At 39.1% G+C, this 14662-nt stretch overlaps 1 protein-coding gene across 1 annotated transcript; it reads right to left on the bottom strand.

The window, feature by feature from the left end:
- Positions 1-8387: 8387 nt before the first annotated feature.
- On the bottom strand, positions 8388-13372 carry LOC127485628 (vomeronasal type-2 receptor 116-like). Its single transcript, XM_070067758.2, has 3 exons — positions 13223-13372; positions 11926-12049; positions 8388-9301 (listed from the first exon to the last, which is right to left on the bottom strand). The coding sequence occupies exons 1-3, from the start codon at positions 13370-13372 to the stop codon at positions 8388-8390; spliced, it is 1188 nt and encodes a 395-aa protein (XP_069923859.2).
- Positions 13373-14662: the final 1290 nt, after the last annotated feature.

Below are 14662 nucleotides of genomic sequence, written 5' to 3'. Positions count from 1 at the left end.
TAATGTGCTGTACACTGAGGCTTAATGCTATAACGAGTACTCAAACAGTATATTTCACTTTGTGTTTCTATGGGGGTGCAAACTGTTGAAATCTTTACTTAATGTACACTAAACTGATCTTCTGTTAAAAAAAAAAAAAGAAAAGAAACTATCAATTCCCAACTTGACTCTCACTGGGATTAAACATGACAATAGGTCTGATCTGATTTCATCATCATTTAAAAAAAAATCATCTATTATTTTTCACTTTATGTTTCTGTGTGGGAACAAACTGTTGAAATCCTTACTTAAGGTATACTAAGCTGATCTTCTGTATACTAAGATAATCGAAAATGAATCTTGATGTGAATGGAAGGGGAGAGGGAGTGGGAAAGGGGAGGGTGGTGGGTGGGAGGGACGGTATGGGGGGGAAAGCCATTGTAACCCATGAGACGTACTTTGGAAATTTATATTCATTAAATAAAAGATAAAAAAAATAAAAAAATAAAAAAAAAACATTAATGTGCAGACAGCTTTTTTGTTTGCCAATTTAATTTCCTTTCAGTAAATTCCAAGGAGTGTGATGGCTGGGTTGAATGGTAGGGTTATATTCAGCTTTCTGAGGAATCTCCAGACTGACTTCCATAGTGGCTTAACCAGTTTGCATTCCCACCAACAGCGGGTTAGTGTCCCTTTTTCTCCACATCCTAAGTAGCATCTGTTCTTGGTAGATTTCTGTATGTGAGCCATTCTAACTGGAGTGAGGTGAAACCTCATTGTGGTTTTCATTTGCATTTCCCTGATTGCTAGTGATCTTGGACATTTTTTCATGTGCCTGTTAGGCATTTAAATTTCCTCTTTTGAAAAATGTCTACTGAAGTCCTTGAACCATCTCTCAAGTGGGTTGTTTGTTTTGTTGTTGTGGAGTTTCTTGATTTCTTTGTAGATTCTTTTTATTAATCCGTTATTTAGCATAGTTTGCAAATATTTTTCCTATTCTGTCGGTTGCCTCTTCACTTCCCTGTTTCTTTTGAAGTACAGGAACTTCTCAATTTGATGCAATCCCAATAGTTTATTTTGGCTTTCATTGCCTGGGCCTCCTGGGTCTTTTCCAAGAAGTATTTCCCTGTGCCTATATCTTGCAGAGTTTCTCCAATGCTCTCTAATAATTTGATGGTGTCGGGTCATAGATTTAGGTCTTTAATCCATGTTGAGTGGAATTTTCTGTAAGGTGAAAGGTAGGGGTCTTGCTTCATGCTTCTGCACGTGGAAATCCAGTTTTCCCAGAATCATTTATTGAATAGACTGTCCTTACTCCAGGGATTGGTTTTAGATCCTTGATCAAATATAAGTTGGCTGTAGGTGTTTGGATTGATTTCTGGTGTTTCTATTATGTTCCATTGGTCTATCCATCTGTTTCTGTACCAGTACCATGCTGTTTTGATCACAACTGCCCTGTAGTATGTCCTGAAATCTGGTATTGTGATGCCTCTGGCTTTGTTTTTGTTGTACAACATTGCTTTAGCTATTGAAGTTCTCCTGTGGCTACATATTAATTTCAGCATCATTTTTTCTAGATCTGTGAAGAATGTCTTTGGTATCTTGATTGGTATCGCATTGAATCTGTAAATTGCTTTTGGGAGAATGGACATTTTGATAATATTGATTCTTTCAATCCATGAGCATGGAAGATTTTTCCATTTTTTGGAATCTTCTTCTATTTCTTTCTTGAAGATTCCGTAATTCTCATCATAGACATCTTTAACTTCCTTGGTTATGTTTATTCCAAGGTATTTGATTGTTTTTGTACCTATTGTGAATGGGATTGATCTTAGCAGTTCTTTCTCAGCCGTGGCATTGCCTGTGTATACAAAGGCTGTTGATTTTTGCACATTGCTTTTATATCCTGCTACTTTGCCCAACTCTTCTATGAGTGCCAATAGTCTCTTAATAGAGTTCTTTGGGTCCCCTAATAATGAATCATATCATCTGCAAAGAGGAATAGTTTGAGTTCTTCCTTCCCAATTTTTATCCCTTTCATGTCTTTTTCTTGCCTGATGGCTCTGGCTAAAATTTCCATAACTATATTGAATAGCAGTGGTGAGAGTGGGCATCTCTCTCTGGTACCAAATCTCAGCTTCCAACTTTACCCCATTCAATAGGATGCTGGCCATGGGTTTTTATAAATTGCTTTGATTGCATTGAGGAATGTTCCTTCCATATCAAGTTTGCTTAGAGTTTTCATCATGAAAGAGTGTTGTATTTTTTTCGAATGCTTTCTCTGCACCTATTGAGATATTCACATGTTTTTTTCTTCTGCAGTCTGTTAATGTGATGTATTGATTGATTTGCAAATATTGAACCATCCCTGCATACCAGGGATAAATACCACCTGGTCTGGGTGGATGATCTTTCTGATGTGTTGTTGCATTCTATTGGCAAGAATTTTATTGAGGATTTTTGCATCTAGGTTCATCAGGGATATTGGTCTGTAATTCTCCTTCAATGCTGCATCATTTTCTGGCTTAGGAATTAAGGTGATGCTGGCTTCATAGAAAGAATTTGGGAGAATCCCCTCTTTTTCGATTGTTCTGCAGTTTGAGGAGAATTGGAGTTAGTTCTTCTTTAAATGTCTGCTAGAATTCAGCAGTGAATCCATCTGGTCCTGGGCTTTTATGTGTAGGGAGGGCCTTTATTACTGTTTCAATTTCTGTCTCAGTTATGGGTCTATTTAGGTTTTCTAAGTCTTCCTGGTTCAATTAAGGTAGGTGCATGTGTCCAGGAATCTATCCATTTCTAATAGATTTCCCTGTTTGCTGGCATACAGGTCCTTGTAGTAATTTCTGATGATTCTTTTTATTTCTGTGGTGTCTGTTGTTACATTTCCTTTTTCATCTCTGATTTTATTGATTTGTGTCCTTTATTTTTTTTAGTTAGTTGGGCCAACGGGATGTCAATTTTGTTTATTTTTTAAAAAAATTAGCTCCTCATTTGGCTGATCTTTTGTAATTTTTTTTTATTCAATCCTATTGATTTCTTCTCTGATTTTAATTATTTCTCTTCTCCTACTAGATTTGGGTCTGGTTTGCTGCAGTTTTTCTAGATTCTTGAGATGCAGTGAAAGCTCATCTATTTGGTGCCTTTCCAATTTCTTGATGTAGGCAGCTATTGCTATAAACTTACCTCTCAACACTGATTTCTGATTTCTCTTTTGATTTCTTCTATGACCCATTGTTCATTCAGGAGCATGTTGTTCAGCCTCCGTGTGTTTGCATATGCTCTAGGGATTCCTAAGTTTCTAATTTCCAACTTCATTCCCCTATGGTCTGAGAATCTGCATCGTATGATTCTAATTCTTTTGAATTTGCTGAGAACTGCTTTATGGCCTAGTATGTGGTCAGTCCTAGAGTAGGTTCCATGTACTACTGAGAAGAATGTAAATTCTTCAAGAGTAGGATGAAAAGTTCTGTATTTCTGTTAGATCCATTTGGGCTATAGTGTCATTTAAATCTTCTGTATACTTGTTGATCTTCTGTCTGGTTGATCTGTCTATTTCTGAGAGTGGGGTATTGAAGTCCCCCAGTACTATTGTATTGGAGTCTAAGTCTCCCTTTAAGTCCCTTAACAAATCTTTTAAATAAAATGGTGCCCTGTAATTAGGTGCATATACATTGATAATCATTATACTTTCCTGTTGAATTAATCCCTTAATCATCATATAGTGCCCCTCTTTGTCTCTCTTAACAGTTTTTGTGTTAAAGTTTATTTTGTCTGATATTAAGATGGCTATGACCGCTCTTTTTTCATTTCTGTTGGCATGCTGTATCTTTTTCCAGCCTTTCATTTCCAATCTATATGCATCTTTATTGGAAAGATGTGTTTCTTGTAAGTAACAAATTCATGGGTTTTGTTCCTTAACCCAGTCAGTCAATCTGTGTCTTTTAAATGGACAGTTAAAGCTGTTAACATCCAATGTGACTATTGATAAGTAGTAACTTTGCCCTGCCATTTGCCGAAGATATTTTCTAATATATGCTTTGAACTTCCTGTGATCTTTTTCTGTGAGGTTTCATATTGATGATCGTGTTTCTGTGTTTCTGTGTGTAACATATCTTTAAGCATCTTTTGCAGGGCTGGATGAGTAGCAATAAATGCTTTCAATTTCTGTTTGCTATGAAAGGTCTTGATTTCACCTTCATTCACAAATGAGAGCTTTGCAGGATATAATATTCTGGGCTGGCAGTTTTTTTTTTTTTCTCTTAATATGTTGGCTGTATCTGGCCATTCCCTTCTATCCTGTAGGGTTTCTGATGAGAAGTCAGCTGTGAGTCTAATTGGAGATCCTCTGAGAGAAATCTGACATTTTTCTCTTGCACATTTTAGGATCTTTTCTTTATGTTTCACTGTGGTGAGTTTGATTACAATGTGTCGTGGTGAGGATCTCTTTTGGTCATGTTTATTTGGGCTTTTATGAGCTTCCTGTACTTGGATGTCTCTGTCATTCACCAAACCCTGGAAGTTCTCTGCTAGTATCTCACTAAAAAGGCCTTCTAATCCTTTCTCTCTCTCCATGCCTTCACGAATTCCTTGAACACAAATGTTGGGTTTTTTAATTCTAATCTTTAGATTCCCAATAATAGTTTTTATATTTCTAATTTCCTCATCTTTTCTTTGGTTTGACTGTATACTTTCCTGTGCTCTGCCTTCTACGTGCGATATTCTCTTCTGCTTCACCCATTCTGTTTTTAAGGCTCTCTAATGTGTTTGTCATTTGATCTATTGAATTTTTCATTTCATTTTGATTTCTGCTCACTATCACGCTTTCCTGTTCTACTAGATTCTTCCTTTCATTTTGACTCCTCCTTGAGATTTCATTTTCACAAGAGAGATTTTCTATCCTGTCCAGTAAGGATTTATATAGCTCAAGCATTTGTTTTTGGAAACTTCTAAATGTTCTTATTAATTTTTTGAAATCTGTATCTTGCATTTTTTCCATCTCATCATCTTCATAATCTTGGCTTGAGGTGTCTTGTTCATTCGGGGGCGTCATAATGTCTTCCTTGTTCTGGTTTCCTCAGTTTCTGCGTTTGTTGCTTGACATTGTGGAGTTATTTGGATTCTTCTTCCCTCGCTGTGGTATTTTTTTCTTGTTATACTATGCCTGTATTAAGTGGACTGTCTGCTTTGATGCAGCCTTAGAGGCTTGAGATGGGTGTGGCCAGAGAGCTCTCTTTGGTTCCTCAGGATTAAGGGTGTGTCAAAGGTGACACTCCCAGGTTAGGCGTGGTAAATCTTTTTTTTTTTTTTTATTCAGAAGGGAAGTAATTCACACACACACCCAGAGTCAGCTTGGCTGTGGGCGGGCACAGCCTTAAGTTGACGCAGCTTTTACGAATGACCAAAATGGCACCTGCTCTTTGTTTTGCTCACCTTTTAGAGGTAAGCGGAGAGAGAGAAACTCATGTTCGTACTGGTCCCTTTGGAAGAGGAGCAACTGGGACAGAATCCAGTACCCCGACCAAGACTAGAACCCAGTGTGCCAGCGCTGCAGGCAGAGGATTAGCCTATTGAGCCATGGCGCCAGCCACTAACACATATTTTTAAAAGGTTACCAAAGAAAGAAAATTTTCGAGGACCAGGAAGCATTCTAGAATGAAGATGGTTCAGAATGCCTGGACCAAAACATGTATTTATAGCCCTGGCCTATATTCTTGCAGAACTATGGACTTCTTGCTTATTTGTTGAACATTTTGTTTGTTGGAGCATTAAGTCTTTGAATATAATGCAAACTAAAACTATGTTATCACAAAAATAACAAAACAAATATTAGGTTCAGCAAAAGAAAAAAAGAAAATAAAACCGCAAAGCAGAATGATGAAAATCAGGATGGCACCATGGCTCACTCGGATAATCCTCTGCCAGCAGCACTGGCATTCCATATGGGTGCCAGGTTCTAGTCTCAGTTGCTCCTCTTCCAGTCCAGCTCTCTGCTGTGGCCCAGCAAGGCAGTGGAGGATGGCCCAAGTTCTTGGGCCCTGTACCCACATGGGAGACCAGGAGGAAGCACCTGGTTCCTGATCAGCATGGCATGCCAGCTGTAAGAGCCATTTGGGAAGTGAACCAATGGAAGGAAGACCTTTCTCTCTCTCTCTCTCTCTCTCTCTCTCTCTCTAACTCTGCCTGTCTAAAAAAAAGAATGATGAAAATCAGTAAAATGGAAAACTACACTTTAAAAAAAGGAATGAAAGATGCATGCTGCAATGTGGATGGGTTTGGAATCTGGATCCAATTGAATGAAGCCACACTCCTATGCCACATACTGACTAGAAAGCTTTTTATTTAATAAATATAAATTTCCAAAGTACAACTGTTGGATTATAGTGGTTCTTCCACCCATACCCAACCTCCCATCCCCAAACCATCCCTGCTCCTATTCCCTTTACCACCCCATTCTTCATCAAGATTCATTTTCAATTATCTTTATATACAACTCTATACTAAGTAAAGAGTTCAACAGTTTGCACACACACACATGCACACACACAAAGTATAAAGTACTCTTTAAAGACTAATTTTACTGTTAATTCTCATAGTACAATACATTAAGGATGGAGGTCCTACATGGGGAGCAAGTGCACAGTGACTCCTATTGTTGATTTAACAATTGATACTCTTATTTATGACATTGGTGATCACCCAAAACATTTGCCATGAGCTGCCAAGGCTATGGAAGCCTCTAGAGTTCACAAACTCTGATCTTATTTAAACAAGGCCATAATCAAAATGGAAGTGCACTACTCCCTTGAGAGAAAGGAAGGAAGGAAGGAAGGAAGGAAGGAAGGAAGGAAGGGAGAAAGGAAGGGAGGAAGGAAGGAAGGAAGAAAGGAAGGAAGGAAGGAAGGAAGGAAGGAACTGAAGGAGATGATTGGTTGCATGATATGAGGTCATGGGAGTTAGAAAATGACTACTAATGCAGAAATTTTTATAGATTGATGAAGATGCATTCAATCCACAGAGAAGACTATTGCACAAATGTGAACACAGTGTGCACAATCTGAATGTATAAATCCAACTGATTTGAACAATTTAAAAATGTTTCAATTTGGCTGTAAGAATTTCACATCAATCACACAGCATTCTGCCCCCATATGCTATTGGAAAAAGAAAAATTAAAACAAGGGAATAACATAACCAGTATTTTGACTGAAGAACATAGTTACTGAGTCATTCACATGTGCAAATCAATATCCCATGTATGTGTGATAAAGATACCATTTCAAAATAGCTCAACAATGAGTATTTATTAAGATTTTTTTGGAAAACAGGGTATATCCACAGTGGAATACTGCATGACCTAGCACCTCCTGTATCTAGGAAAGAAATCTCACTTAAATCACAATGCCAACAAATAAATGACAAACATTCAACAGCCAGGGCAAACAGAATGTGAAGCATGTTAATTAGATGTCTTAGCAAATAAGAACACTTACATTGTCTGCACATTGATAAATAAATAGAAATTAATTCAGTCTCCACCATTTCAGGGATAGCTATTAAATATAAAATAACATTGCTGGGGACAGGCGCAGTGGCTTACTTGGTTAATCCTCCACCTGCGGCACCAGAATCCCATATGGGCACTGGGTTCTAATCCCAGTTGCTCCTCTTCCAGTCCAGTTCTCTGCTGTGGCCCAGGAGGGCAGTGGAGGATGGCCGAAGTGCTTCAGCCCTGCACCCACATAGGAGACAAGGAAGAAGCACCTGGCTCCTGGCTTTGGATCAGGCTAGCTCCGCCAGTAGCGGCCATTTGGGGGGTGAACCAATGGAAGGATGAACTTTCTCTCGGTCTCTCCCTCTCACTGTCTGTAATTCTACATGTCAAATTAATAAATAAATAATCTTTTTAAAAAATAACCTTGCTGTTGTAGCCTTGATGGCCATCAGAGGTTTCATTTAAAGCATGATTCATTTTTACTCAATTTAAAAATTTCCCTGAACTCCATTACTAACTCTGAGATGTAGAGAAACAGAAGGTTAGTGATAGAAACCAAGAGACCTCCTATTCGATGCTTCACACATCTACACCCCCAATGCTTGTACCTGGGCTGAGGTTACAACCAACAACAGGGATTCAGACCCTGGATTTTCACATGGGTGCCAGGACCAAGTTACATGAAGATTCACCACTTCCTTCCGAGGGCCCCCAGGACTCAAAACTCCAGGTCAGGGGCCAAAACCAGAGCCAGAAATAGATGCCATGAGCTCAGATTGCTAGGCTAAACATCCAACTAACAAGTCATTTATAAAGGAAAAATCCATTTTAGCTCCTTCATATATCTGGATTGCTACTCAGCCTGCATTCTTGGTCCTAAACCCTGAAAATGTGACAGGAAAACAAGTGGAAATTTTTAGGATCCCTTAGAACTTACTCTTTTCTTTAAGCCTTTCAAAGAACTCCTTTCTGGTCTTAAGAGAATAATGTAGCACTTGGGGAGGAAGATGCAGCCCAAGAGCCCCGCACTGGAGGCCAAGATGGAGAAGACCTCCACGGCCACCATGACCTTCCCCTTGGTGCTGTGGTAGACAAGCAGGAAGGTCACCCAGACACTGCAGAACACCAGCATGCTGAACGTCAGGAACTTGGATTCATTGAACGTGTCAGGCAGGTTCCTGGCTAGGAAAGCCACAGTGAAGCTTGCCAGGGCCAAGGAGCCCAGGTATCCCAGGACACAGTAGAAGGCAGTGGCTGAACCCTTGTTGCACACCAGGATGATGTGGCCATGCTCAGAGTGTGCATCTGTGTCAATAAAGGGAGGAGAAGTCCCAAGCCAGATACCACAAAGAACCAGTTGGATCAGGAAATAGATAGGAATGACAGAGTTAGAAGCTCCTGATACCAGCAATCGCCTGATAGTTCTTCCAGGTTTTGTAACCTTGAAGGCAAGAATCACAGTGATGGTCTTGGCCAGCACAGTGGAAACAGCCACTGTGAACACAAGGCCAAATGCTATTTGCTGCAGGAGGCAGGTGGCTGTGTTGGGACGGCCAAGGAAGAGTAAGGAGCAGAGGAAGCACAGGAGGAGGGCAATGAGTAGGATGTAGCTGAGGGTCCTGTTATTGGCCTTGACGATGGGAGTGTCTCGGTGCTTCACAAAGACCCAGAGGACTGCAGCTGTGAGGACAGAGAAGCACAGACCCATGCAGGTCAGAGCCATCCCCAGAAATTCCTCAAAGCCTAAGAAGGTCACCAGTTTCGGGAGGCAGTGGTTTCTCTCCAAGTTTGGGTACTCGTGATCTGCACACGGGATGCATTGTTCTGCATCTGTGGGGAAAAGCAAGATTCACGTTTCCATTTCACAATTTGCTCCTATTTCCCTGTTCAGGAAAAGGGTCATAGTGAGTCCATCCTGCTCTGATGTATACCAAGAAACACTAAAGGATATTTCTACATTCCTGACCAAGGGAGAATGCTTATCTCCTGTGGAAGAAAGTCTTTCAAGGAAGCTCCTTTGCACATGGGGCTCTGTGGTCTCATTCTGTCACTCTGAGGTTTTTTTTTTCAGTGTTTGAATTTCTATAGAATGATGAATTTCCTATATTTCATATGGGCATGAGATTCTTCCAAGCCCTCTTCTCTACAGTCCCCAGTGTCTTTCTCAGGAGGAGCCTTAGATTCACATGGGTTAGAATATTTTTCTGGGGTCATCAGTGTTAAGGTTTTTCTTACTTTTCCTCAGATGTTGACGACGTATATAAATGATATCTGATTCCTGGGACCTCTATAAATTTTTTCAGTACTCTAATTTCCTGCATGGACTCACCTTTTCATTCTTTCCATATAAATATTGTGATACTGTGATTGAATGTAAGAGAATTGTAGCTGGTTGTCTTTCTGAGGTAATATAGCCGTAAGTGGTATTTTCATGATGTCACTGAAACACACTCTTGTTAACCTGAAAGCATGGCTTTTTCACCTTTTTAGCTCATGTGAACACCACATTGGGCACCACATTTTCTCACTTGAAGTAATGCACTTCTGCTTCTACAGCATGAGAGAAGTCATTAAATACAGGCCAGTTGGTGAATATGTTTCTTTTAATCAAATGTCCATTAAACAAACAAAAATAGGGTCCGTGTTGTGGCATGATAGGTAAAGCCACGACCTGCAATGCCAGCATCCCATATGACATTGTTTTGTGTTCCAGTTGATCAATTTCCATTCCAGCTCCCTGCAAATAACTTAGAAAAAGCAGCAGAAGGTGGTCCAAGTAATTGGGACACCCACAGCCATCTGGACAACCCAAATGAAGCTTCTGGCTCCTGGCTTCTGCCTGGCCCAGCCTGGGCCATTCTTTTCCTCTGGGGCATGAGCAATTACATTGAGGCTCTCTCTCTCTCCTGTTCTCTGAATCTTTGATTTTCAAATAAAATAAATCTTTTTTTAAAAAAGCAAAAAAATGGTATTAGTAGGACTACACTTGCAGTAAGAGTCCTACTCTGTTTTTATCCTTGGTGTTCATGCAAGAATACAAACTTCAGGGACTGAAGTTGTGATGTAGGAGGAAAAGCCACAGCCTGGGATGATGGCATCCCATACAGGCACCAGTTCATGTCCTGGCTGCTCCTCTTTTAAACCAACTCCGTGCAAATGTGCCTGGAAAACCATCATAGGAAGGCCAAATACTTGTGCCTCTGCAAAACCTGGAAGAAGCTCTTGGTTTCCGGCTTTGGCCAGGCCCAGTTCAGACCATTACAGCCATCTGGGGAGTGAATCTACCTGATGGAAGATCTTCTCTGTCACTTTTCTCCCTCTCTGTTATGCTCTCCCTCTCTCTGTAACTGACATTGAAATGAAGAAATAAACATATTTGTGAAAAAAAAGAAAGAGAATATAAGCATCTATAAAAATTTGAGGAATTCTCTCTTAAAATTCTTTTCAAGGTGTACCCTTTACTTTTTATAGACTATGTAGGTGCTTCTGGCATCTGGCTCAGAGATGCACTAGACACAGATATGCAAATGTACATTGTACAATGGGTCAGTGTATGACACATTAGTTTTCTTTTTTCACTAACTTACTGCATGTTGATTATTTTCACAAAACTTAAAGTCTTTTTTTGTTATCTTTTTACTGGAAACTATATAACTTGTTTGAAGTAACTGAAATGAAAACAATTCTAGAGCTAAGATTATGTGAACTGAAATATCCTTTCAGAAGAATTCAAATTATTATAAATATATTTATTATACATTGAATAGTGAAACTATTTACCAATGAGACTTAGTACATTTTCACATTTCTCAAAACAATTGGCTTTGATATTTAACATTGCTTAAATGTTGGCCTTTTGCAAAGGTTTTTTTTGTGTTACTAAGTAAGATCATTTTTAGGATGCTGTATCTCTATATTCACCTTGTTTGTTCTCTTACTAAATTATATACATTCAAAGGACAAAGTGGTGGCATTCATTATGTGTACTGCACACCATGCACAATGTCAAAGATGTAGCACAGAAAATAATACAGTATTCCCATCACAATTCATGTGAAGTAGAACCCTGCTCATCAGTTGTGTATGGAAAAGTTTTGATTTCAAGCCCTTTAGAAATCCAAAGGGAGCCTTAACAAACATAAATATTATATTTCTTGTTTAGACATTAGGTCTCAGATTGAGACAGTCTCCTCCAGCACCAGATGGGAAAGAAGGATGCCAGATAGAATCAGTGTCAGAGTAGAACTAGAGAGGATGAGCATCACCAGACAACAGCTTACATATAATGAGATGGTGATAGTGAGCATACAACAAGGGTATGGAAAGAGTGAGTGAAGGTGTGCATGGAGAACAATAGGGCACTCTGATCCCAATACAAATACTCTTGGTTTCCTTTTTATCGAGAGAGAGTTCAGAGACTGGAGTCCTCATAGGTCAGTTATAGGGTTTTTTACCTGTATGATTGGAAATGTCTCTCTCTGGACAAACAACACAAGTATAGCAGCAGACAGGTCTTCCTTCCTGTGGTATTTTCCTGAATCCTGGACCACACCTCTGGCTACACAAAGACTGAGGAGTCTGAGGGGGGAAGAAAAGTGATGGTCATTGTTTTATATGTCATTAGGCACTGTGATAGGATGACTCTGTTTTTCTCATCACCCCCAAGGTCATCACTATGCCCTCCTTGATCTGTATCTCCTTGATTTTTACCTAGACATCCAATTTGGAGTTTTTATGATTCTCATCCCTGGTTTATCAGCTGTCTAGCAAATATTATGAGGTACCTGATCACTTTAATTTCATTCATAACCACATCTATGCTAAGCATTTCTTTCTTTCTTGAATTGCTTCCTGTGAAATCTTTTCCATTCAGCTTTTAATGTGGTAATTATTTTGAGAATGTGTATGTCTGAGACTATTTTACATGCTTCTTTCCTTGATTGAGTAGATTTTACATGCCAGAAAAATATCAAAAAATCAGAATGACTAGATGCAGTTCTGAATAACTACCTAGGAAAAGACAAGCCCACACAGAAATGGTGAGGAATGTTATAAACCATGCATTGTTTATTGATCTACTTCTGGACTTCTAGACCCAGGGAGAACAACAATTCTAGATTACCAAAGATTTGTAATATAATGTACAGCAGCTGTATAAAACAATAACAAAATTGTCTGGAGTATTTAAAGAGCACAATAATGATAAAATTTTTTATCACAGCTAAGAGGTGCTATTCAGAAGAAAACCCGAACTGATTGGCAAACACAATGAAAATATAGAAAATGGGAATAGTTTCTACAAATACATGATGAATAAGTCCACTCATAATTTATTTGTATTCATACTGCATCAAAACATAATAATGACTCTCACCATATGATTAAAATATCACTATGCTTATAAATATATATCTAATACATGAAGTTTTTTCACGTTATATAAATAAAAAAGTTGAAATAAAATTTTGGAATTTGTGTAGACGTGCATTTAGTAATTTTATGTCTACATATTGACCTCTATCTCTATTCCTTAACATTGCTCTTTCTAGTCACTCAACCTTTGGATGCATAAATATGCCCAGAATAAAAACAACAGTATCTAATACAAACATGCACTTCTAATACACACTGGCTCATATATGTATAAGCAACACCATACCTTTTGGAGCCAAGATGTGAAATGGGAACTGAATGCTTATTTAAAGTCTCACACATAATATCCCCTCAGACTCTCCTCCCATGGATTCACACCTCCATGAATGCAACAGGCCATTCTATCATTTCTTCATTGAGGACCAAGCTTTGATCATGTTTACTCTCAGAGGAAAACTCCCCGATTTTAATCAGCAACCGAAATCCAGCAGGAAAGTTCACAATGTTGTGGATATCATAGTGTGCCATACGGTGTCTTATTTCATGGAAGGAAACATCCTCCCCAGCACTGTTGGTAAATTGGATTTCCCTCAGAAGTGGATGAAGCTGGAGGGGAGGCACAATTGGAAAGAGAGAGAACATTCAGATTAGAGGTGGGAGGTGCACATGTACTGAGAAATCCTTGTCTCCCCTCCTCTCTATTTTCAGAGTCTATTTGGTGGAGGCTGACTTTGTCTGAATGGTCCCCATATTGTGGGTTCAAGTAATGAGAATTCTGCCTCTTCCCTATTAGAATGATGGGGAGTATCTGAATCCAAACAGAGAAATCACAGGATGTGTCCCACAGGGTGGCTGACCAAGAACGATTGGTTAGAGGTTTAGGAAAGCTCATCTTAGTTCTTCCACATGAGAACAACATGGCTTTATATGTGAAATACCTTGATTGTTGTGATGGTTCTACAGGATAGTACACTTCTAAAAGTTTAACCCATTCCCCCAAAAAGAATGATATCTGTTCTTTGGCAAAATAATGGATGCAACTGGATACCATTATTCATTGTGAAATGTATTAATTCCATAAAGAAAATAGCATATAGTTTTTTTGGTAATAGGTACTACATAATATAGCATGGGAAAAAAAATCCACAATGTATAAAAATGAAACTGACATCTCTGGGTTTGATTTGATTTGTTTATGACCCATGTGTAAATTCCTGTGTAGCTGTGGTATTTCTACTTTTCACTTCTGGAACATTATGATTTGTGTGGTATTAAACCCTACTTTTCACTTCTGGAACATTATGATTTGTGTGGTATTAAACCTGTGATTTAAAGTTAATTGAAATTAAAAGAAAATTAGTAAAGGAATTAGAGGGGATTAAGATATGAAAGGAAAAAACAATGGTTATCTTCTTAGAATTGTATCAATGAGCCAGCACTGAGGCTCAATAGGCTAATCCTCTGCCTGTGGTGCCGGCATACCGGGTTCTAGTCCCGGTTTGGGTGCCGGATTCCGTCCCAGTTGCCCCTCTTCCAGTCTAGCTCTCTGATGTGGCCCGGGAGTGCAGTGGAGGATGGCTTAAGTCCTTAGGCCCTGCATCCCCATGGGAGACCAAAAGAAGCACCTGGCTCCTGGCTTTGGATCAGCACAGCGTGCCGGCTGCAGCAGCCATTGGAGGGTGAACCAATGGCAAAAGGAAGACCTTTCTCTCTGACTCTCACTGTCCACTCTGCCTGTCAAAAAAAAAAAAAAAACAGAATTGTATCAATGAAATACATGAAATCTGTTCTTTTATATCAGTAAATTTCTCTTTAATT

The sequence above is a fragment of the Oryctolagus cuniculus genome, chromosome 16 (genome assembly GCF_051225735.1).
Source record: "Oryctolagus cuniculus isolate XC-2025 breed Fujian yellow rabbit chromosome 16, ASM5122573v1, whole genome shotgun sequence".
Lineage (NCBI taxonomy): Eukaryota > Metazoa > Chordata > Mammalia > Lagomorpha > Leporidae > Oryctolagus > Oryctolagus cuniculus.
Note: the sequence above shows the minus strand (reverse complement) of the source record. Positions and strands in the feature narration are given on the sequence as shown.